The sequence below is a fragment of the Amyelois transitella genome, chromosome 8 (assembly GCF_032362555.1).
Source record: "Amyelois transitella isolate CPQ chromosome 8, ilAmyTran1.1, whole genome shotgun sequence".
NCBI classification, from domain to species: Eukaryota; Metazoa; Arthropoda; class Insecta; order Lepidoptera; family Pyralidae; genus Amyelois; species Amyelois transitella.
The window spans coordinates 11,068,497-11,093,826 of NC_083511.1; the positions used below are offsets into that span (position 1 = coordinate 11,068,497).

Below are 25,330 nucleotides of genomic sequence, written 5' to 3' on the forward strand. Positions count from 1 at the left end.
CCGGGGCATGCCGGGGCATGCCGTGGCAAAGTGCTGGAATGCCGCGGCACGCCGTGGCATGCCGTGGTAAAATGCTGGTATGCCGCGGTATCTAAGCAGCCGGTGTGCGCTGACTCACGGCAAAATCCCTTGCCATGACGTCCCGGTCTGCGTAGGCCCTGTCGCCTTTTACGACATCCATGAGAAAGAGATGGAGTGGTCCTATTCTTTTTTGTATTGGTGCCGGGAACCACACGGCACTAACTACAATAAATATCTTGCAAATAAAATTGTTTTTGGACCCCGAAAGGATTAAGTTTCTCACTGTGACTCTGGTTAAACACCTTTCTGTCAACAAAAACCATAATAAAGAACCCTTTTCTATCACTTTTTTAGCCCAATAATTAAATTGTCTTCCGCTGCGTCGCGACAAAATTCTATATTGTGTATCAATTTTGATGAAAAATTTGATTCATTCTCTATATTTTGGGCGTCGATACGAAGCATAAAATAAAGAGAATATAGAAAGAACGCGCCCTGCATTATAATTTTCTTTGGACAGATGTTAAACTTGTAGGATATGCCACATAGCATTAAGTCCGACTTTTGTACATTTCATTTTGTGCAATTAAGTTTTAAATCATTAAATAACCTAAGAATATACCTATACCTTACGGTGGTCTTGTTACCATCTTTTTTACGAAGTCAGACTATATGAGGTTCACATCTACACACAATTTTTATCATACCATAATCTATACTATTATTATGAATTCGAAAATGTGTTTTTATTTAGGATCCCTTCATATTTCTTTAATTAATTCGTAGAAAATCACAATTACGTACGTAAATCCGCTTCATAAATGACGTCACGCGAATGGCACAATTATTAAATTATTTATCTTCCTGAATCACTGAAAAAAGTATGAGGCAAATTTAAAATATAACCTTTTTTCTTAAAAAAAAATATATAAAAATTGAAGTTTATAAAAAGGTTTTCTTAGCCAATTGCAAGTTTCTCTTCTGTACTCTTTTTATTCTCACACAAACCCTTTAGCGGGCTGAAAGCCCTTGAAAACGGGAATACCGTTCAGAGCTATAACAAAGCAATTTATTTGACCCTTGACTTTATTACGCCGCGATAGGGAAGAAATTCGTTTTATATACAATTTGCGATCAAGTTTTTGGGGTCATGTTATTATTAATTTCGCTATTGTGGGCGTATACTGAAAAAATATATTAAGTCAGGTTATGTGCAACTTTATTTGCTTCGTTTTTGTTTTTGAAATTTCTTTATTTATCTATCTGTATTATGTGCCGTGTGGTTCTCGGCACCAAAACAAAAAAAAGAATAAATAAATACGGGACAAATTACAAAAAAAAACTATAGTTCACGTGGGATTAGCGAAAACCTGTATAATTTTGGCGCTAAATTCGCGCGATTTAAAGCTTGTACATAAATAACTCAAACAAATATAACAGTTAACTAATATTTTAGCAAACATCGGTAGTCCATTAGAAACGGAAGCTTTCAAATCCGAAGTTTTGTTGCTAAATTGTTTAAATTATTGCAATCCAATTATTATTAATGGCACGGCTAAAAGTTTGTGAAGATTAATAGAGTGAACATAATTTGGGTTGTGTAAAATCAAAATGGTAATTCTAATAAGCTTTAAGTAAAATGATAGTGTGTGTGTTCACGTGGCCATTCATGTTGGCTCTGTCTACCCCGCAAGGGATATAGACGTGATTATATTTATGTATGTATGTATCAAGAGAATGGCAAATAAACTTGGGATTCTTCTTTAAAGAGGCTAGCAGCTGGTTGTTAGCCCATCGCCTAAAAAAGAATCCCAAGTTTGAAAGCCTATCCATTAGTCGCCTTTTACGACATCCATGGGAAAGAGATGGAGTGGTCCTATTCTTTTTTGTTTTGGTGCCGGGAACCACACGGCACTTCGAATCTTAATTCCATCATTATAGTCATACAGCTGAACCTCTCAGTATTTTCGAGACTATTGGCTCTGTCTAACCTTTTTGGTATATAGACGTGCGTCGATTATATATAGTGTTCTCGTCATATGATACCCACTACACTCTGATAACGAAGTTACCCGGTTTCGTCCGGTCCGGATAATCGGATATCCGTCCGGCGTAGACACGGGACGGCTGTCCGCGCCGTGGCAAATGTCGTTAAAGCGATTGTGTTCATTAGGGCACTACGATGAACTGATTGTTACTTACGTATTTGCGGAACAGTTAGTTATAAGTAGGTATATATATCTTGAAGTAGAAAGTAACAATGTATTGTAGCGGGAGCGATGATTCGGCTCGACCGCCACCAAAGGGAAGATCTTCCGCCAGGCTGGTGTGACGCCTGGGGAACCGCGCGACAGACGATATTGTGTCGGAGGTTGTATATATAGCTCCAATCCGTGAAATCTTTGCTTGCGCGATTTAGGTTTTTCGCTGTTTATGACTGATAGCGTAGCGTTATTCTATTTTTTATTATTGTGACTTGTGGCGTATAGATTTCGCCACAATATATAAGGAATGTCTAAAGAAAATACGTATCTTTTTCGACCTTCGTATAAGGACGCAATGACCAAAACATACTCGCCTGAACCACATGTTCAGTCCCTCATAACCGTGTTGACTTAGGACCGTCGCACTTACGGGTGCGGGTTCAATGCCGGAAAAGACCCTTATTGCTTTTAGTGTGATTTGGAAAATAAAAGATGGTGTGAAAAAAAAAGTCGTAGATTTTGCTTGAAATCTTGATGATGAGGAATCTCAAGTTTTTTAGCCATTACCTTAGTCGCTTTTAAGTCGGGCTAGCAACCTGTCACTATTTGAATCTCAATTCTTTCATTGACAACTGAACGTGGCCTATGATTCTTTACAAGACTGTTGGCTCTGTCTACCCCACAAGGGATATATAAATGAATATATGTATGTAGGTAATACAGATGCGTGCGTAAACCACAAAACAGATATTTATATTTAATAAACTCCAAAGCTCTTTATTTATGGTAATGTAGTACAATCGCGCACAGTCTCTCCGCACTCCGGACCGGTACACTCGGCAACAATGGTGGATTATCGTTATTGTGAGACTGCGAGATTACTTCCCAACTGTTTATATAACTTTGCGCTTTTTCTCGGCAGCAATTTATTATAAAGAGTGCTATTAAAATAGGTATGCTTAAGAGGGAATGTTTAAATGAAAACATACTATTTATAGGAATATACAACATTAAAATGAAATGAAATATGAATACAACATGAAATGAAAAACAATATGAAAATATACATACATACATAAAATCACGCCTCTTTCCCGGAGGGGTAGGCAGAGACTACCTCTTTCCACTTGCCACGATATTTAATAAACTATATATTTTATATATAAATAGGCTACTTTTTATCCCGGAATTCTCGCGGAACTGATTCTACGCAGACGAAGTCGCGGGCGGCCTCTAGGACGTAAACATTAACTAAAAGATTGTGTCATTATCATCATAATGACAGATTTCATTAATTGTGCCGTGTGGTTCCCGGCTGCTGAGCGTGGCCATTCAGTCTTTTCAAGACTATTGGATCTGTCTACCCCGCAGGGGATATAGACGTGACCATTTGTATACAATGTATGTATGTTCATAAATTGCAAGTTGTCCATCTCAGTGTGATCATATCGCACGAACTTCCGCTCGGCCGCGCCTAATTCCGGCCCATTTAACACGTACCACTATTTTATATAACCACTAGCTGTGCCCGCGACTTCGTCCGCGTGGAATAGTTATTTTGGGTATCATTGAAGCCCTCAAGGATGAATAATTTACCCCGTTTTTTTTTCACATTTTCCATTATTTCTTCGCTCCTAATAGTCGCGGCGTGATGTTATGTAGCCTAAAGCCTTCCTCGATAAAATGTCTATTCAACACAAAAAATTCAATTCGAACCAGTAGTTTGAGATTAGCGCATTCAAACCAAAAAAACTCTTCAGCTTTATAATATTAGTATAGATTAATCTTATCGCTCTCCAACTCACAAACAAAAATTATTTCTGTTGTGTTTCTCAACTGTTTTAGGCTGTGATGTCTAAAAATTGAAACTAAATGAAGAGTTTCATGCTGAAACCACCTTTATACAGCGGTTTTTGGTACAAATTGAACCAACCCAATCCGAACGAGCCACCGCTGACCGTTGATTGCACGTATTGAGTTTACTTCTCGTAAATCTAACGTCCAATTTGTGAAAAATCACTCTTTTTATTCATTTTTGATCTTCTAAAACCTACCTATATTATAAAAGGAAGAACGAAAAAAGTTTGTTGACTTCCGCTACCGTGGGAATTTCAGCTACACTACATAAGGAATCTTCATACCAATATTCAACTTTATACGCTCAGTTCTTTCCATAGTACATTGTCTGTTAGTAACTCAGTCAGTAAAATATTTGGATCAAAGATGCAAATGCGTTAAATAAGTGATGTGACATCAATAAGTGATACCTTATATCTATTTTGTTTAGAAAATAAATCTATTCCATTCTATTCTCAATTATTAATTAGTTAGTCAATGTGTTTGATATGTATTGAAAAATGAGAGCAAATAAAATAAAAAAAGTCCCCAATTTCGTAAAAGTAAGTAAATATAGGTTAAATTTTATTTGTGTTTGATTGCTTCCTGTTACATTATACAAAACTTACATACATATAGTCACGTCTATATCCCTTGCGGGGTAGACAGAGCTAAGGGATAGGCTTACAAACTTAGGATTATTTTTTATGGCGATGGGCTAGCAACCTGTCACTATTTGAATCTCAATTCTATCATTAAGCCAAATAGCTGAGCGTGGCCTTTCAGTCTTTTCAAGACTGTTGGCTCTGTCTACCCCACAAGAGATATAGACGTGATCATATGTATGTATGTATGTAATAAAATATAGTATCGTTGAGTTAGTATCTCGTAACACAAGACTCGATCTTCGAGGCTAACTCAATCTGTGTAATTTGTCCCGTATGTATTTTTTTTAATTCCACGGTAAGAGGAGCAGTTGGCAGACTTTCTGAGATTTTTTTGCTTCGCCACCAAACGTCTATCATTACGAAATCACTATAATCATATATTACTTATCCAATAAATGTAATTCTCGGCCAACAAGGAAATCCTTTTATGTATCAGACCCTCGTTTGTCCTGATTTAATACCTTCGATGTCAGCTGCTAATGAAATGAGAAAGAATTATCCTTATACTATGTGCATAGTGCCATATTATTTATTATTTTATTAGTTTATTATTATTATTTTATTAGTATTATTAGTGCCATATTTATTATTATCAAACTAGTCGAGTAAGTAAATTTTTATGGAATTACTTCAGCCATGATGAAGATATTTATAGATACTAACTGTGCCCGCGACTTCGTCAGCGTGGAATAGTTATTTTGGGTATCACTGAAGCCCTTTAAGGATGAATAATTTCCCCCGTTTTTTTCACATTCTCCATTATTTCTATGCTCCTAATGGTTGAAACGTGATGTTATATAGCCTAAAGCCGTCCTCGATAAATGGTCTATTTAACACCAAAAGAATTTTTCAATTCTAACCGAAAAATTGTAGTTCCAGAGATTAGTTTAAACAAACAAACAAAAAAACTCTTCAGCTTTATGATATTAGTATAGATTATTCTATGGTTCCCGGCACAATTAAAAATAATAGGATTACTCCATCTCGTTCCCATGGATGTCGTACAAGGCGACTAAGGGATAGGGTTATAAAATTGGGATTCTTCTTGTAGGTGATGGGATAGCAGCTATCACTATTCGAATCTCAATTCTATCAGTAAGCCAAACAGCTGGACGTGGCCTATACATACATACATATAGTCACGTCTATATCCCTTACGGGGTAGATAGAGCCAATAGTCCCGAAAATGCTCGTCCTAATGATGGAATTGAGATCCTAACGTGAACGTGGAACGTGGCCTATCAGTCTTTTAAATGTATGTGTAAGTACCTTTGACCATGGATCCTAGATTGGGTGAGTCAGGTTTTTACACGAAGCGACTCCCATTGCTGGGGAACTTAACCGGTTTTGGATAATATAGTTACACATCCAGTTGCCTGAATGGGCAGGTTTCCACAAGAAGTTTTCCCTCACCGCAAGAGTTTAAAGGTTAGTTATCAAACTAACGTACATGTGCCGTGTGGTTCCCGGCACCAATACAAAAAATAATAGGACCACTCCATCTCTTTCCCGTGGATGTCGTAAAAGGCGACTAAAAGATAGGCTTACAAACTTGAGATTCTTTTTCTAGGTGATGGGCTAGCAACCTGTCACTATTCGAATCTCAATTCTATCTTAAAGCCAAATAGCTGAACGTGGCCTTTCAGTCCGCTCAAGACTGTTGGCTCTGTCTACCTCGCAAGGGACATAGACGTGATTATATGTATATGTATGTATCTAATGTACATAACTTCGATAATAGTCATTGGTACATGGCCGTGTTGGGATTCGAACCGGTGACTTTATGCGCATCTGCGTTTTGACCGTATTAATAATACTCAATAAAATAAATGAATGGACAAAACTCGAGGAACAAGAGTTGTAGGTGAATATGTTAATTTTAAAATAAAGTATTTTTCTTTTTCATAATGTCAATATGTCCTAACTGAAACTCAAGTTTATTTACCTCATCTGTTTTCTTTCTTGAAAAATTAAGCTCATAAAGTTTGACATACCAGTAGGTACCTACATGTATAATATACAAGGGAAAATATACTCAGGCCGCTTTTGCGACGGTCCACGCATATTTTACGAGAGTTATTTTCGGGACGAATTCTTTGCTGTATTCATAACTCTAGAAGCCAGCGTTTTTGGTAAACGAAGCTAATTTGTCGACATTGTAAAATGTTACATACATACCTACAGATACATATAGTTACGTCTTTATATTTTGCGGGGTAGAAGTCTTGAAAAGATTGAAAGGTTCAGCTGTATGGCTTAATGATGACACACACATACATATAATCACGACTATATGCCTTGCGGGGTAGACAGAACCAACACACTTGAAGACTGATAGGCCACGTTCAGCTGTTCGGATCAATGACAGAATTGAGATTCAAATAGCGACAGTGTATGTTGTTTGAAGATACATTATCGTGACGAGCATTTTTAAACCCTCACTTCATTGATTCGACCAACCCTGCTCCAAGTATTGTAGTATCTGTGTAAGTATAATAATAATAATATAATAATAAAAAGCCTTTATTTCCGAACTTTTGACATTTTTACATAATTAAAACAAGGTAATTTAAACTAAAGTCTACATTTAACTACAAAAGGTCTCTCAGTTCGGTGTGCCTTATGGCAAAGGCCTCCTCCAACTCTTTATACTGCTCTCTGTCTGCCGCCTGTGTAAGTACGTAAGTACTCTCTCTAATAAGACTTTCGATTTAAGCGAAGTTAACATTCTGCGCACATTTTCTTACCAAAAAAAAAAGGTTTCTTTGAATTTCTCGTATAACTTGAACACCTTCGTTCCAGCCTTATCGTCCTCTCGACACAATAAAGACAATTTTCCCCCTCGTTATCAAGCCTTTTATAGCGGTAAGACACTTTTAATAATACGCTGAAAGTTGAAAAATTATTGGATGTTGGAAATTTAAACATTGTTGACTGTACTTTCATCAAGTTTAGTAACAGTTATGGTTTAGTAACTATATTTTGTTTTACTGTTTGAGATTCTGAATTTCTGACTATTCGCTTTGAAATGATTATTGTTCAATGAGTCATTGAGAACTAACTGAAAAGTGTATAATATGAATAGGTCCCGAATGTAACACTTCTATTCTGCTTTTGAAATAATGTTTTTTTTTTGTATAAAATGGTACCGTGTGGTTCCCGACGCAAATAAAAGAAAGAATAGGACCACTCCATCTCGTTCCCATGGATGTCGTAAAAGGTGACTAAGGGATAGGCTTATATAATTGGGATTCGTTTTTTAGGCGATGGGCTAGCAAACTGTCATTATTTGTATCTCAAATCTATCTATCAATAAGCCCAACAGCTGAACATGGCCTGTCAGTCTTTCAAGACTGCGCAGGCTCTGTCTACCCCGCAAGGGATATAGACGTGACCATATGTATGTATGTATGTATTTTTAATTTGTTTTTACTCGGTTGTTTTTTTTTGCAATCAACAATTATTTGTTTTCTCTTAAGTATAATGAATCTGATCACACCATTTTGTTGCAGCCACGTAACAAGAACGGCCAGTTGGCTGCCCCCGGCTGAGAACTGGCCTTCGCCGCGAGACGGCAGCACCAGCGCCAGCGGCAGCGGAAGCCAGGGTGAACAGGAGGAGGAGGATCTACCATACGGATGGGAACACGCCCTGGACAGCAGAGGGAAGGCTTATTACATCAAGTAAATACATACATACATATGGTCACGTCTATATCCCTTGCGGGGTAGACAGAGCCGACAGTCTTGAAAAGATGATTAAAAGTGAGTGCCGTCAAGTTAATGGTGCCTTGTGGTTCCTGGTAAATCAGTAAAAAAAATAATAGGACCACTCCGTCTCATTCCCATGGATGTCGTAAAAGGCGACTTAGGGATAGGATTATGAACTTGGGGTTCTTCTTTTAGGTGATGGGCTAGCAACCTGTTGCCACATGTTGTTTTGTAATAATTTAATAAAATAAAATTACCTACAACCGATGAGCTTCTACGAAGTGATTTAAGAATGTGGATGAAGCGAAAGAAGTATGCAGGCATCGTAGCAATTAAAAATATGTAGTCTCTGCCTACCCCTCCGAGAAAATGGCGTGATTTTATGTATCAATATAATGAAAATTTCACCCGTCACCTCTCTTTTCCAGTCATGTCAACAAGACCACCACGTATGTTGCCCCGGAGGGTTGTTCCTGTGAATCTCCCCCCGCCCCCCGGGACGTGGTGCTGGAGAGGGACCCAGAGCTGGGCTTCGGCTTCGTGGCGGGGTCAGAGAAACCCGTGCTCGTGCGGTTCGTGACTGACAACTCGCCTAGTGTGGGGAAGGTGAGTTTGGTCATTAAATGTCATTGTGAAATAACTTTTTTGAAAAGAGTACCGTCTCCAATCGATAACCTCCTTTTTTGAATAAATAAATAAATAAATATATACGGGACAAATTACACTGATTGATTTAGCCTCGAAGTAAGTTCGAAACTTGTGTTACGAGATACTAACTCAACGATACTATATTTTATAATAAATACTTATACATATAGATAAACATCCAAAACCCAGGCCAATCAGAAAAAGTTCTTTTCTCATCATGCCCTGGCCGAGAGAAGTCGGTTAAATTTTTTAAATCTTCTCCTTAAAGTCACAAACACTATACTGATTATTTCAGTAGATAACACGTGAAGAGGTAACAAACAAACAAACAAACTCACTTGAGCTTTAATATATTAGTTGAATGAATCGATTTCCGTCTGATCTCCGCAACTTTTCCAGGGGAACCTAACTCGCATTGGATCATGATACATTCTGCACTAAAGTAGGTGAAACTATAGTACATACATACATACATAAATCACGCCTCTTTCCCGGAGGTGTAGGCAGAGACCACATCTTTCCACTTGCCACGATCACTGCATACTTCTTTCGTTTCATCCACATTCATAACTCTCTTCATGCAACTCGTCGGTTTCGGATCAAATATCATTATACTCATACCAGTATTAAGAATTGAAGTGACTCAAAAATTTAATTCAACTAATTTTTAACATCCACTTTCTGACAATTTTCAGTTAGAACCGGGCGATCAGATACTCTGCGTTAACGGAGAGGATGTCAGCTTAGCTGCTCGAGAACACGTCATTTCTGCAGTCAGGGCATGTTCAGACAAGGTGACCTTGAGGGTATGCCAACCGGCCAGGACCGGGAACCTCATGAGGAGATCAGCATTGCTATCAGCAGCGAAAAGGGCGAGGTTAAGAGCAAGACCGCCGAGGGTTAGGTTCGCAGATTCGGTCCAACTGAATGGAGCGCCTATGTACCCTGTGAGTATTTCTTAATTTCAATCAAAAGTAGAAACTAAGATAAATTTATAATTACTGACGCTTTAGTAGAAAAAGACATATCAACTTATATTTGAGGGTTTCAACATGTAAACATACTCGTATTTATGGATGTATTGTTGAGTAATGAAAAAGTTAAAAATTTAAAACTGTCCGTACGTCCGTTATATCAACTTTTTGTGCAAGCTTCGAAGCTGGTCTTGTAGCGAATCAAAAACAGTGTTTGTCAGCTGCTAAGGATTACATTTAATAGTGTTCCAAAACTAATATAGTATTTCAAATCGTAATAAAATTTGTTTTGTCTAATTCCATGGAATCATCAAATTAAAAGTTAATTAATTAAAATCAAATATTACTTTGTAAATTATTTTTCCAGCCTTCAGCCTTCTCCCTCGGCGATCTTTGCCTGCCGCCAATGGCCAATGTTCTCAAAGTGTTCCTGGAGAATGGCCAGACCAAATCCTTCAAGTATGATAGCACCACAACAGTAGCAGATGTGGTGACAAGCCTGAAAGACAAGCTGTGTATCACGGCTGAGGAACATTTCAGTCTGGTGGTCGAGCATGTGAAGAGCTTAAGGAGGAATAAGTTGACGTTGTTGGACCCTAAGGAATTTCTTGCGAGGGTAAGGATAGTACTTAATTTACTTTTGCTTATTGATGCAAGATTTGCTATCACTGCAAACAATGATGTCATCAACGTAAGCGTTTTTTTAATACGTATAATAATGCGTAGCTTCAGTAGATGTTATTGTCCTTATTCATCAAAACTAAAATCTGTTAATTGTCTTCTTACACTATTATCCAAAAAAAGTCACATCATCAATGTAAATTAATATTGAGAACGCCCATCCTAATATAAAATCAAACATAGTCCTATCTTTAACTGATCTAAACAATAATATCAAATCATCAAAATAAATCGACTTTCCAAAGACAACTAGTATTTGTTAATAACCTGTCCCCATATCCAACTCCAGATTGCAGCAAAGCCTGGCTCTCACAAGATGCGCTGTCTATTCCGAGTGGTGTTCATGCCGACGTCTGCCGCAGAATTGGCCCAAAAGGACCTGGCAGCTTTGGACTATCTTTACATGCAATGCTGTAACGATGTAGCCCAAGAAAGGTTCGCACCGGAGCTGCAACCAGACGTGGCATTGAGGCTGGCAGCTTTGCATATGCATCAGCACGCGTTGGCGAATAACATGTCACCAGCGAAATTAACGGTGAAGGCTGTGGAGTGAGTATTTGAGCTTGATTGGAATCGAAAATAATAATGTAATTTGTGAATGCCATGTGGTTCCCTGCACCAATAGAAAAAAGAATTAGACCGCTCAATCCGTTCCCCATGTAAGTCGTAAAAGGCGACAAAGGGATAGGCTTATTAACTAACTATCGTTTATCATTAAGTCAAACAGCCGAACGTGGATCGAACGTGAGAGAAATTTCAAGTCCCCTTAGTAGACTTTTAGGACGCCCATGGGAAAGATATGGAGTGGTTCTATTCAAAAGTGCCGGAAACCACACGGCATCTCTGAATGACTGAACAGTAAAAATCGGATTTATGTGAGCCTTAATTAATGAATGAGCAAGTTCAGGACTGCATAGCTTAATGTGGAGCATACTGTTCCTAACCTTTTTAAACTAACCAAACAATGGGTGGCTATGAATTTAAATCTATACTAATATTATAAAGCTGAAGAGTTTGTTTGTTTGAACGCGTTAATCTCATGAACTACTACTGGTTCGAATTGAAAAATTCTTTTGTGTTTAATAGACCATTTAGGAAGAATTTTAGGCTTTAGATTATTTATCTTCACGCTGCAACTATTAGGAGCGCAGAAATAATGGAGCATGTGAAAAAAACGGGAAGAATTATTCCTCCTTGAACGAAGCGGACCCGGACGAAGCCGCGGGCAGAGCGAGTAGATTAATAACGTGTGATGCTAAAAGTGACTTGGATATGTTTCAGAAGAGAGTTTGGCTTAGAGCGGTTCGTGCCTAGCGGTTTACTGGAGAGTATGAAAAGAAAGGAACTTCGGCGGCTGATCGCGCATTTCCTCAAACTCAACTCTCAAATGACTGGCAGTCAGAGGCAGTTAACTCAATTACAGGTACTTTCATAATAATCATTGGCATCATCCTGACATTAGACCAGATTGTGGATGAAAATGAAATTATATATAAGGTAATTAATACATTATCATAGTTATCATGTCCGACACTTCGTGACTTATTTTGTAAAGTTCTGCTGTATAAAAAGTTGACAACCAATATATAAAGTTGGATATAATCTGAAGAATTCATTTAAGATTTGACCAATTGGTGTCGTGTGGTTCCCGGTACCAATAGAAAAAAGAATAGGACCCCTTCATCTCGTTACCATGAATGTCGTAAAGGGCAACTAAGGGATAGGCTTATAAACTTGGGATTCCTCTTTTAGGCGATGGGCTAACAACCTGTCACTATTCGAATCTGAACGTGGCCTATCATTCTTTCACGACTATTGGCTTTTTGTACTCCGCAAATGATATAGACGTGTAAATATATGTACGTTTCTAAAATATCCAAATCTTTCACTTTCAAGGCCAAGCTCCACTACCTGGACATCGTGTCTGGGTTACCCAGCTACGGCGCCAAGTGTTTCAGCAGCAGTCGCCCGGAGCGTGTTCTACTGGTCTCTCCTAGATTCGGCCTCAGTCACATCATTGGGAGGAACAATTCTGTGGTAAGTTATACCGGGTAGGCGACTAAGGGATTGGTTTATAAACTTGGGATTCTTCGTTTAGGCAATGGTCTAGCAAATAGATCTCAATTCTATCAAAAAGCCAAACAGCTGAACGTGGCCTTTCAGTCTTTTCAAGACTGTTGGCTCTGTCAACCCCGTAAGGGATATAGACGTGATGATATGTATTTGTATCGGGTTAATCTGAGTTAACTTTTAGAGTGCGTCAGTGGTCGAATTGGTAAGGTGCCCGGTTAAAATGCGTGATGCGCAGAAAGGCACAGGATCAAATCCCACCTCGGCTATGTACCAATGACTATTTTCGAAGTCATGTACATTAGTTTAAACACAAACCGATGTTTATACGGCGAGGGAAAACATGAGGAAACCTGCGCAATCAGGCAATTGGATGTGTAACCATGATCGATCCAATACAGGTTAGGTTCTCTTGCAAAGGTTGCGAATGTCAAATGGGAGTCTTCGCATTGTGCTAGAGCTGAGGATGCAACTGGGACTAAAACCAGGGGAAAGAAGAATCTGAGTTAACTTTTTTGTGGAACTATAGCTATTACATAAATCTGATCACCATTTCAAAAATATCAGTATGTTTAGGCAATACGAATTGAGCAATCAGCTGAATTCATTTCGAAATTAAAATCGAAATATTAAAATCTTTAAAGTTTGTATCGCTAGTTTTTGAAGACCATATACTTTTATAATAATATGTACTTATTTGGGTAAATATATAATAGTATATACTTACCTGAAATTCAGAAACATCCACTCTATGATTTTATAAATTAACTGGTGCTTAAAAAGCCACCCTGAACTGAAGAATGTATATAAATATACGCGTCTTTTTATAGATTTTGTTTAATTTGAGATCAGTTTTAAATAATCCTACTTTAATTTCTGTTGGGAAACAGCAACAAAAGGCAACAAAATTAATTTGTTATGATTTTTTTTTAATAAACTGTTGTTATGTGTGTTCCAGCCCCAATCCATCGCCTCTCTGGAAGAAGTGGAGGGCATCAGAGTGAAGCCTGAGGACTCAGGGTGCGCGGACGTCGCGATTTTCTTGAGAAGGGATCGCGTCTTGTCTCTGCTGATGGACGAAAGAGATGCTGCGGAGATGCCATTAGTTATTGCTGGGTATGTTAATTTGTATTATTTTGTAGGCAATCTTCGTACCAACCAAGGTATGCGCCATAGCAACGGTTGCCATGATGTTGTTTGTGAGATTTATCTCAAAAATAATTTTTATTGTTAGATGTTCTTAATCTTATGTTGAATAATAGTGATTTTTAACTGATTATTTCTCTCCTCTTTTCTCCTTCTATCTTCTGTAGGAATAAATAACTTTTATAACTTTACTTCCTACAATTTGATGGTCTATTTGACGTAGTTTTTGGATTCTCGCCACTAAACCAAAAAGTCCCGGATTCAAACAACTGTCGGGTGTCATCCGCCATGATGGATGTCTCATTCTGATTGACCTGGGTCTTGGATGTTTGTTGAAGTATTTGTTATAAAATATAATATCGATGAGTCAATATCCCAAAAGTCTCGAATTAACAATCTGATTAAGAGTGAAAATAATTAGGAAGGTTCTCTGATAAACTGCTAGAAACCACAAAAAACTAAATATAAAAAATCTGTGTACTTTTTTTTAGGAAAAATCGAAAATTTTCTTCCTATAGCCGTCGATGTTACGATTGCCATACTGGTTAGTATCAAAGAAAGTTAAGATCGTCTTAATTTATTTTCAGATACTATCGTCTCGCTACTGGTCAAGAACTGAACGTTGAACAAGAAAGAGAACCAATCACAGAAGATATAGGTACTTATCTTTTTCAATCAATATTGGATTGATTTTGGTTAATTTTATTATGAGAAATTTCTAATCAATTTCAACACTAAATTGCAAATTAGATCATCATTATTTGAAACTTTACACATCCTCTTACCACGAAAGGACTCAAATCAATTATGACCCTGTAATAAACTTATCTGTAGAAATTTCATAATTATGCGACCTTGAAGAGGATGTAATAATAAATTAAAAAAAAATATTGTTGCGTTAGTCAATCGTTTCATAAAACATTTATGCTTTCAGCTCCACCATACTTATCACAGCACAACGTGGTACCAGCAAAATGGAGCTACTTGAACTGCGACGATCCAAACGTACTCACCAGAAAACACTATGCAATCTTCAGCATGCCCCCGCCGTATCACTCCACGCCAGACCAGTCCAAATCCAGTCTTGACACCAACATGAATGCTAGCATCACAAACAGAAATCACAGCAACAACTCTAGCCCATTAATAGGATACGATTCGAAATCTGGTCTATTGGGGCATGATGTTCATTTCGATAAATGTAAAAGAAATGAAGAATTCAGACTCTTTGACCCGAATGATTCTTGTTTTCTGGATGATGGCATGGGTTTTGATCTTCAAAGCGTTCTTTCTATGGAACTCTTAGAGAATGCGAGCAACCCTAGGTTAGTTGAGGCAAAGAATGAGGAAGTCTTAAGAAGAGTAGCTGAAATGCAGAAGTTAGTTGAAAATTCTGAACAATATTTGACTGAAAATTGTGATGTTTCGTATGATGATATGTACAGTGAAGGGGTACTGAGAGACGAATTTTTAGGTAAGGAATCGAGCGTAGATCATTTAGAAAGTGATACAGAATCTAATAATAGTCGAATGTCCGCTGCAGATGATGCTCCTGGTATTCTCAAACACAGCGATTCCCTGTTGCTGTTAACAGAAACTATAAATCAAGGGCTGAGTGGTTTAACTATACCTGAAAGTTCTAACGATAATAACAGCACGGGATTAACTAACCGACAATCACAAGGCCTTAGTGCTATACTTAATAACTGTGGATTGACTGATGCTTTAATAGCTTTAAACAGTGAGGTTTGTCATTCCGAAAGTGATAATGATTCTCTATATACACCCACAAATAGTCCTATTAGACGACATCAAAACAAACCTAATACTAATAAAATAGTTAGAACCAGTTTTGGCTTACATAGCCCAGACACCATACAAGACAATAAGGAACCGAATTTGAAAGAATATTTGAAACAGCTAAAAGAAAAAAGTAGCAAAGAAGAAGCCAGAGCTGCTGAAATCCCGTTTTATTGTCAGGAAAGTTCAGTAGATAATGATGCAGAGCTTATAGATTTAACCTTAATACCTCCCCCACAAACTCCTGACGAATTAGATTGTGCTACACAAGTGCCTCAAATATTGCCTGTCGTCCCGCCATCGTTTGCAGACGATAAGGAAAACTCCCAAGGAAATAATCTTAAAGTACCAAAAACAAGTGAGCTTGAAGAGTTTTTAGCCAATGTTACTATACAACCACCTACCGTTAAAGTTACGCCAGCCATCGAACTAACGCCAGAAGAAATAATGTCTTATATCATCCCACCTCCTCCTGGTTCTAATTCTTCTACATTAGATAGAGAGCCAGTACGTTATGTAAATCAGAGTCAAATACTTGAGGCGAAAAATAGTCTGAATCATACTAATGTGAAGCCTTCAAATGGTGAAGTTGTAAAGGGGACGCTTAGTGTTAGTGAGATTAGAAATATGTTTACAGCTAAAAGTTTGAGTGACGCTAGAAATAGTTTGTTACTTAAAGACAAAACTAAGTCACAGGCGCCTATTAAATCTGATTCGCCTAAAGGAAAGAGAAAAAGTATTAATGGTGATAAACCCGCCAATGGCAACGCGCATATAATAGAATATCCCACAGTCGAAAGAAAAGGTATGTTCTCATGTTGTAGTAAAGACAAAAATAGAAGTGACAATGAAACGGAAGAAGAAGAAGCTGATCGAATTGAAAATCATATGGAAAATTCTGATTCAATGCCTGATGTTTGCGAAATAAGACCTCCACCGCGGAGAAAAAGTAACGAAATCAAAAAACCTCCCGAAAGACCACCGAAAACACCTCCTGCGCCGGCACCTCGACCTCGATCAAACTCATTCACTTGCGCCAACAACGAACTAACTGCTGTTGAGATACCCAACAGCCATTTCAGTACATTGAACAATAGAAAGCTAAATTACAAAGTAGTCTGTGAAATAAATGAACAAAATATGCATAACCCACCACAATTACCTCCCAGATTCGAAAACAGAGCATTGTCGCCGCCTCCACCGTTGCTACTACCTCCAAAAAAGCCACCTCTACCTCCCGTGCCAAGCATGGAAGTATTACGAATAAAAGCCCAGAAACAATCACCGATTCGTAATCAAGAACAACGGCTCGCCAGCATAGGCTCGCCGCATTTTCAAAGAAACCTGAACACGTATAAAAAACTCGAAAGCGAGAGCCGAGCGACTGACGATGATGTTCTCAACGTGAGAAGCACGCAAAGTTATAGTTCCATGACGTTACAAAATCGACACGTGCGATCGAATTCAGAGACAAAGAACACGATACTGAAAAACAAAGAGATGTCAACGGCTTTATCGCTATGTTCACCGCAAATGAACAGACGTTTCAGCAATCGACCTGATATATTGAACGGTGCTCCTGGAAATGACCAAAGGATGTTCAGTCCGCCATTATCAGAGCGTAAACCTTTTAGACGAGATAGTGCAAGTCCGACTCCCAAAGTGCAGAATCATGTGAGATTCAAAGAGGACGTGGTGGATGATATACCGACGCCTCCATCGCCACCCACTGTGAAATTCCCAGAGTTGCAAGCTGGGAATAACGGGCATGTGTCTTTGGAGAATCTTCTTTGTAAGACTGAGGTGGCAGTGGACGGCCTTTTGCAGAGGTTGCACCAGGTCGCACAGAAATGTTCACACCAGCATGCGCACGGTGGTGGTGAAGACATTGACGAAATAAAATTTCAGGTAGGTGTTATTGTCATAGGGATAGGCTTACAAACTCGGGATTCCTTTTTTAGGCGATGGGCTAGCAACCTGTCACTATTTGAATCTCAATGATAGCATTAAGCCAAATAGCTTAACGTGGTCTTTTCTAGACTGTTGGCTCTGTCTACCCCACAAGGGATATAGACGTGACCATATGTATGTATGTTATTGTCATTGTGTTTTATTAGATTGATATCACTTTATGATTGCCAGTACACTTCATTACAGAACAATTCATTACATTTTCTGCACTGCACTTACCTTGTCGTTAAATACTTCTTTAACGTGTTCACTTAATTTTATGGCTTATCATAATATTAATAAGTAAAATCTGATTATGACTTATTAATTACATACAAAGTTATTTATTTATTTCCTTTTTCATTGCATTTATTCCAAGTACACCCATCTTATAGCAATAAGGAAGTATACAAATATATCACTCTTTACCATTTCTATACTGGAAACAACTAGGTTCATACATACATACATATGGTCACGTCTATATCCCATGCGGGGTAGACAGAGCCACAGTCTTGAAGACTAAAAATAATAAAGTTCATAGATTACGATTTTATATTAAAAAAGTCACTCCATCCAATTTTCTACTCTTGCCGCTCCTTATCTTTTTCTTAAGCGGGCACCAGCCCTCATGACTTGGGAGAGTCGAGTGCCACTATGATAAAGTCTCATTCATCTCAGTTGTACCCTCGTCTTGCTTCGAGATCTGGGGCCAGCTTATTACCAGATCAAAAAAAAGAATAGCAAGCTTATCCCTTAGTTGCCTTTTACGACATCCATGGGAAAAGATAGAGTAGTCTATTCTTCTTTGTATTGGTTCCGAGAACCACACGAAACTTACTCTACTTTATCTCAAAATGTTCTATTTATGTTCGGTTGAAAATTTTTACTCGTGATTTCAGCGCGCACGCAGCGAGTTAACCTCCTGCGCAGTGTCCTTGGTGGGAGCGTCGCGGTCTCTCGTTGGAGCCCTGGGCACCGGCGGGGCGGGGTCTTCAGGGGCTCCCAGTGCATTGGCTGACTGTTTAGCACCGTTACGACGATTGGCGGATTTGGCTCAGGTTATTTGAATTGTATTTATTTTAATCCCGGGCTCCTCTCCTGAGAGGTGAAGAATATGAAATAAGTATTATTAATTTTAAGATGGCCTACGCCAAAGACGGGACTACACATAATATAGTTTCTTAATTATATTTTGAACAAGATTTGACATAACATTAATGAAAAAAAATACAATTTCACACTAATCGTGTAAGTCAATAGTAATCGTAATAAGTATAGTGATCAAATATTGACATACCTACCTTATGAACCAAATAAATGAATATGAATCAAATGCAGTGTACAATATAAATGGCTGTAGAATAAATGGCTTTTTTTACTTTATTATTTAAAGAAAATGAAAGATCTTGTAGTTCGTGGTTCTAATATGATGCTGTAATGAATCGTAGGTTGTATATAGATTTGATGACTAAAAACAATAGGTAGTAAAGCTTAAGAGTACAAAGTTTTATTAACAAAACTAGCCGAATTCGTCAGTTGGATTCCTAACGGTCGAAGGCAATAAGGAAGTTAATTCATATTAAGATCAGCTAAAATGAACTGTCAAATTTTAAATTTACAGGCACTTGGCAGGCACACTTCCTCGCCGCTACAAACGAGGAATCTGGTTCTCCGAGTTCATGATGTCACCGCAGCCTTCAAGGAACTTGCTGGGGCCGAAATGGCTGAGATCATACACGATCATAACCTTAAAAAATCACAAGCGCAGGAGCAAGACACTAGTTCAACTCTCGAGGGCCAACTCGCCCTAAGAGCTGAATGCTTAGCAAATGTATTAGCCACTCTTCTTAGAAGTTTGAGGGTATTTTCACCGTGAGTTCGCGCCAATTTTCGAATATCGAACATCAATGCAAATGTCATAATAAAAGAGTATGTAATTTGTTTGTTTTTTAATCAAGGTATTAAGATATACATCCGAGTAGATTTAATATATTTTTATTTGTTACTTAAGAGTTTCTGTTGAACTATAACCGTTACTAAAATGAGACCAAATAAAATTAGGTATGTTTGTAAAATTGTAGTTGGCTATACATTGTGTTAATTTTAGTTGTAGTTTTGTAAATTTTAACGTGCGTTAATGATTATTATAGGTTGTTTTATAAATTTTTGTGGCATTGTAACGTATTGGAGGGTGAACATCATAATAATGAGATATATAGATAATCCTGTCTCTTTAATAATGTTCAGAAATAGTCGAATAAATAACGTTTTATTGTTAGTGAGTAAATGCATTCTAAATTGTTATGCAAGAGAATGGCATAAAAAATATATAAAAATATGCCAAAATATTACATAATGGGAGAATTTCGTTTTAAACTTACGGCTCTTGATATGTTTTTGTAAAATCTTGGCAAGGAAATGTATATTGTAGTAATGTTCTCGATACTTTTCTGCTTATATGATTCCATAGAGAAAGTGTTACCATAGAGTTAATTTTATCTTTACATATCTATTTACAAGGAAATGTGTATATTTTCTACTTTCTAACATGTGTGATCGAATAAAAGATGCAAAATGCATCGTTAATCATATCTGAATGTCTAACTAACCATATCGTGAATAGTTACAAATAAAAAAAAAAACGATTATGATAGATTTGCCGCGCATTTTCGCAAAAAAGTTTGGTGTTGCTAGTTGTGAATTTGTTTTTGTTTTATAAAAAAAAGTGTTGCCAGCATTCGTTTTGCGGTTCACGCAATGTGCTGATATTAAAATATTGGTGCTATTTTGGGAAATGTGTACTTTTTGTATTGTGATCAGTTGAAATTATTCTGCAATTATTTAGTTGTATTACATCTACCAAGGTAGAATTTCGCATGCACCAGTGATTTGATTTTGAATCGTAATTTTAATGAAATAAGGTTGTTTTTGGAAATGCAATAAATCTAGATAATTATTCCTATGCCTAATAACTGTTATTATGTACCGTTAGCCTGCTAAGTACAACTTTTTTAACTCCCGATGTTCCAAAGCTTATGTACAGCCAAAGAAGGTCCCTTCTTGTTTTTTTTATATAAATTTTATTTTGTTTTCTTGTTCTTGATATACCTTCGTGTACTTTAGTGAAAAATGTAATTCAGAATAGATTTATTGTTGATCGTTACACATAGTAGGATCTAAGTCTCCCTTTTTCGGTACGAATATCCACATTGGTAATTCATTATATGTAGGTCCATGACCAAGTCATTTTATATTACAAAATCTTATTTACACAAATAAATACAATCACGTCTATATCCCTTGCGGTAATTAATTTTGTTTTATTTTTGCTATCAATGCAGTATGACGTAATTTAAAAAAATAATAGGACCACTCCATTTTTTTTCCATGGATGGATAAACTTGGGATTTTTCCTTTAGGCGACGGGCTAGCAACTTGTCACTATATGAATCTCAATCTCATCAAGCCAAACAGCTAAACGTGGCTCTGCAAGGGATATAGACGTGAATGTATATGTATGTAAAAACTAAAATTATAAAGTTTGTTGATAAATTCTTACAAATACAAAATTCAGTCTCCTACACTGTCATAAGTTTATAATTTATATTTTTAATGTAAGAAGGATCTGATGTGTATTTTGAAAAACTCTTTTATTCAGAATTCATGTGTGTAACGATGAACACTCCTGTAAGTATATAACCAGATTATAGCAAGGTTTTATCAAGGTATCGCTGTATTATACCACAATCGTTTATTTATCGTTCAAGGTAACATAATGCAATGCATTTGATGTAATAAATTATATAAAATTATCACTTTGTTTTTTTTTATAACCTAACTGCGAACTTCAAGTTATAATTTATAACACAGGTTTTAAACTATCTCTGTTCTAAATTTCATAAAAGTCGGTCTAACCGCGAAAGCATTACGTTAAAAGTTAAATATAGCTTACGAATTTATAATAATTAATAAGGATATAAAAATATTTTTTAGGATAGCTCAATCTAGGATTAAATTTGTGAATATGGACTATTATAAACGTACATGTGGTCACGTTTATATCCCTTGCAGGGTAGACGGAGCCAACAGTCTTTATCATTTAATCATTTATTTATTCCTTGAATATGTTCACAAAAGTTCTTGAAAAGACTGAAAGGCCATGTTAGTATGGTTTTATGATTGAATTAAGCATGTGACGAATAACTAATCTTAAACTACTATTAAGAACGTAAGTACTGTGGGACACATAGTGCACTCAAATTAAAATTCAAAATTTTTATTCATTATATATATTGATACTTCATATCCCTTAATAATTGTCAAAACTTTTGGTTTCACAACATTGGTTGACGTCAAATAAATTACTTAAAACTAAGTTCACTGCCGCTTCCAAGGCGTCAGTGCAGAAGAAGCGGTAACAAACTGCACTGCATCATTTTCTTCAACAACGTCAACTTCACAAATATCCAAACTTAGAATAATAATAATAATAAAGGCGTCGGGACGTGACGACCCCATCGCCCCCTGGGTCACCTTCCCAGTGCAATCAGTCTCCGCAGGGCAGCTTGTGGCGAGCTGGTGGGGAGTAGCGACCCCACGGACCTGAGTGCTCCCAGGGGAGGCCCCTGTTCCTCGCCTCCGATCTTCCTTCGCCAAGGTCGGAGTGGAAACCGATGAGGGACAGGACCCCTACCTCTGGCTTGCCTTAACCGGCCGGTCAGAGTGGAGTCGCGAGAGCTATACGCTCGAAGGATGGAAGTGTAAAATGTCATAACGCCGGGGGTGCCTGACTGGATCACCACGATTTCACGCCCCGCAGTCTCACCTCTCGACATCCTTAGCCACCCACGCCGATGTTGCCCCTTTGTTGCTAATCATGGTGACTGAATTGAGGGGCCCATTTAGTGAGTGGCGAGTCACCACCTGCCACATAATAGTCACGTATTCATGATTATGGCAGGTGTCCGAACTTCTCCAGCAATAGCCCAGTTTAAATCCATCCAAACGTCATCTCCATAACCCATATTCCTTTCCCTTATTCTGTAATAGCTCCACCTCCTGCCGAGACCTGTTCATGGACATATCATCTATTGATATGTCCGGGAACGGGTTTTGGCAGGAGAACAACATAACATCAACTTCTCCAAAGGGCCTCTACGTGTTGGATTTATATCCCCACGCAAGCCTCTCAAAAATCCGGGGTGTATAGACCCGTGAAATCCAAGCGGAGAAACATAATAATAATAATAATAATAACATTTATTTCTCACCATAATCCGATACAAATGTGACAATAGTCTTAAGAGCTAATACACACTGTAAGGACCATGGTGGGCTGGCACCTGAACTAAGAAAACCTGTGTCTCAGGTTACCAACCCTCCACCCCAATAATTGGTCTTTTAAGATTAGATTATAAGTGAACATTTAAAAATACAAAAGGTTTAGATAGGTAAATAAATCTATGGAATAGGGAAATTATTGGAAAGTTTGCACTAAGTATGAAATACATGTACGGATGGATGTAAAATTGCACCAAATCAGTAGGTCAGTTATTAAGTATGTAAGTGTGTGACTGTATTTTTCGCGTGTGGGTACGTTTATAACACGAACATGCGAAGGTCAGTGGGTAGAATTTTGCTGAAATTTAGTACACGGATACGTGGTAAAAAGTAGAAAAAGTAGAAATGAAGTCAAATCTAATAGAAAGAATGAAGATGGCCTGGCACGTGGGTCAGTTAAATTACAGGTTTAAGAAGTTGTTCAGTTGAGTCATAGGTAAGGGTTTTTAAGGATTGGTTTAAAGCTGTCTTTAGTGATGTCCTACACATAGGGAATATTCTCAGATTGTCATTAAAATATCTGTAAAGAAAAGGTCCGGAGTAGTAAGTTTGGGAACGGGTAAGTTGAAGGATGGTACCCGCGGCCGTGGTTGTCTCCTGTTTTGAGAGACTAGCGAAGACGGGTCAATTGTTTTATGATGTCGAAGAACAGAGTTGAATATAAATAGTTGCCGGACAGAGAGTAAACCAGATTCTTTATAAAGTTTGTCCGTAGGATATAACCTAGGTTTTTTTAACATGACCTTGATGACGGCTCTCTGGGCCCTTTCAAGGTCAAGTAGATGAGTGGACCCAGCCCCACCCCAAACTGGAATGCAATACGTCAAAAGTGATTGGCATAGCGCGTAGTATATTCTTATCATAAGTTTCAAGTCTGCAGACTCCCGAAGATTTTTAAAAAGGTATATTAATTTGCGAACTCTTTTGCTAAGAAACGTAATGTGTGGTGCCCAGTTGAGATTTTGGTCGATAATAATACCTAAATATTTATGCGTATCCGTCTGAGCTAGAAGGGGACAGTTACAAATGTTACTTATGGTGTCGACTTCATTACAGCTTCCTGAATGGATTTTAAGGCGGAAATTGTCAGGAGGTTTAGTGGCACCGCAGGTTCTGAAACAAAGGTACTTGGTTTTAGGTACATTGATGGTGAGGAGGTTATTGTCAAGCCATGTCATAACCTTTTGGAGTCCATGCTCAGCGTTTATCTGCACCTGGGACCACGTACTTCCCTTGAAGATAAGGGCAGTATCGTCAGCGAAAGCCAGAATACTACCGTCGATCCTCAATTTGCATAAAGAGTTAACATATATGAGAAATAGGGAAGGTCCAAGTGTACTGCCTTGCGGGATACCATGTGTGATCGGTAAACTAGAGCTCAATGTGTTGGAAATTTTTACAGCTTGGGACCGGTTATTTAAATAGTCATTAAACCAATCAAGAGCAGTGCCCCTGACACCCAATTCCTGTAATTTAATTAAGAGTAGCGGAATGGACACGGTGTCGAAGGCTTTTTTCAAATCAAGAAAAATAGCTAGACATCTGTCGCCTTGGTCTAGAGATTTAATAACAATTTCAGACAGGGCAACCACCGCATCTTCAGTATTTCTACCATGTCGGAAACCATATTGATTGTCCGCTAGCAGTCCCTTGTTCTCTAGGAAATTGGTTAACCGAATATTGACTAGAGAATATTGAGAATATTGAGAATAGAATGTGGACGAGAGAATACATTGTTCAGATTAATATATTTATATGGGATTTTAATAATAAATGGATGGATGGATTTCTTCTTCCTTCTGGCTTCAGTCCCGGTTGCATCCTCACCACTCTGGAGAGAAGCCCGGGGTATGCCGTTGTCCCTGGATCCTGGATTGCGTGAGTCAGTTTTTTACACGAAGCGACTCCCATCTGACCACAACTTAACCTGTATTGGATCAGTCATGGTTACACATCCAGATCATGTTTACATCGAGATCCCTTTCATTCAGACTAATTTTTTTTTGTCCTATTTTAGTTTGGCATAACGAGTTACGCATACTATTTTTTGTCATAATAGTTTTTTGGCATAATTGGTTTTGCCATACTATTTCAATAGGCATAAATATGGTTTAGAATAATTTTTTTCGCCCAGGTTAGGTAAGATTAGGAAATATGCCTAAAAAGTTATGCCAAATAATATTATGCGTAACAATTATTAGACTAAACAAAGGTATGCCATGTAAAATTATGAAACAAAATTTTATGCTAATAGATAGAGTACCGTTTACACATCCAGT

General features: G+C 37.7%; 1 protein-coding gene across 2 annotated transcripts in view; it reads left to right on the plus strand.

Moving 5' to 3' along the window:
- LOC106134103 (uncharacterized) overlaps positions 1 to 21,487 on the plus strand; it is a 169,267-nt gene extending 147,780 nt beyond the window's left edge. Inside the window, exons 3-14 of one of the 2 annotated variants that reach the window (XM_060945471.1) lie at positions 8,242 to 8,412; positions 8,868 to 9,045; positions 9,783 to 10,034; positions 10,429 to 10,677; positions 11,032 to 11,291; positions 12,024 to 12,165; positions 12,639 to 12,779; positions 13,771 to 13,928; positions 14,546 to 14,616; positions 14,893 to 17,666; positions 18,611 to 18,769; positions 19,333 to 21,487. In XM_060945471.1, the coding sequence (XP_060801454.1) occupies positions 8,242 to 8,412; positions 8,868 to 9,045; positions 9,783 to 10,034; positions 10,429 to 10,677; positions 11,032 to 11,291; positions 12,024 to 12,165; positions 12,639 to 12,779; positions 13,771 to 13,928; positions 14,546 to 14,616; positions 14,893 to 17,666; positions 18,611 to 18,769; positions 19,333 to 19,587 (4,810 nt within the window). In that variant the 3' untranslated portion in view covers positions 19,588 to 21,487. The remainder of the gene's footprint in view (positions 1 to 8,241; positions 8,413 to 8,867; positions 9,046 to 9,782; positions 10,035 to 10,428; positions 10,678 to 11,031; positions 11,292 to 12,023; positions 12,166 to 12,638; positions 12,780 to 13,770; positions 13,929 to 14,545; positions 14,617 to 14,892; positions 17,667 to 18,610; positions 18,770 to 19,332) is intronic. The other variant, XM_060945472.1, reaches the window with a different exon arrangement.
- Positions 21,488 to 25,330: the final 3,843 nt, after the last annotated feature.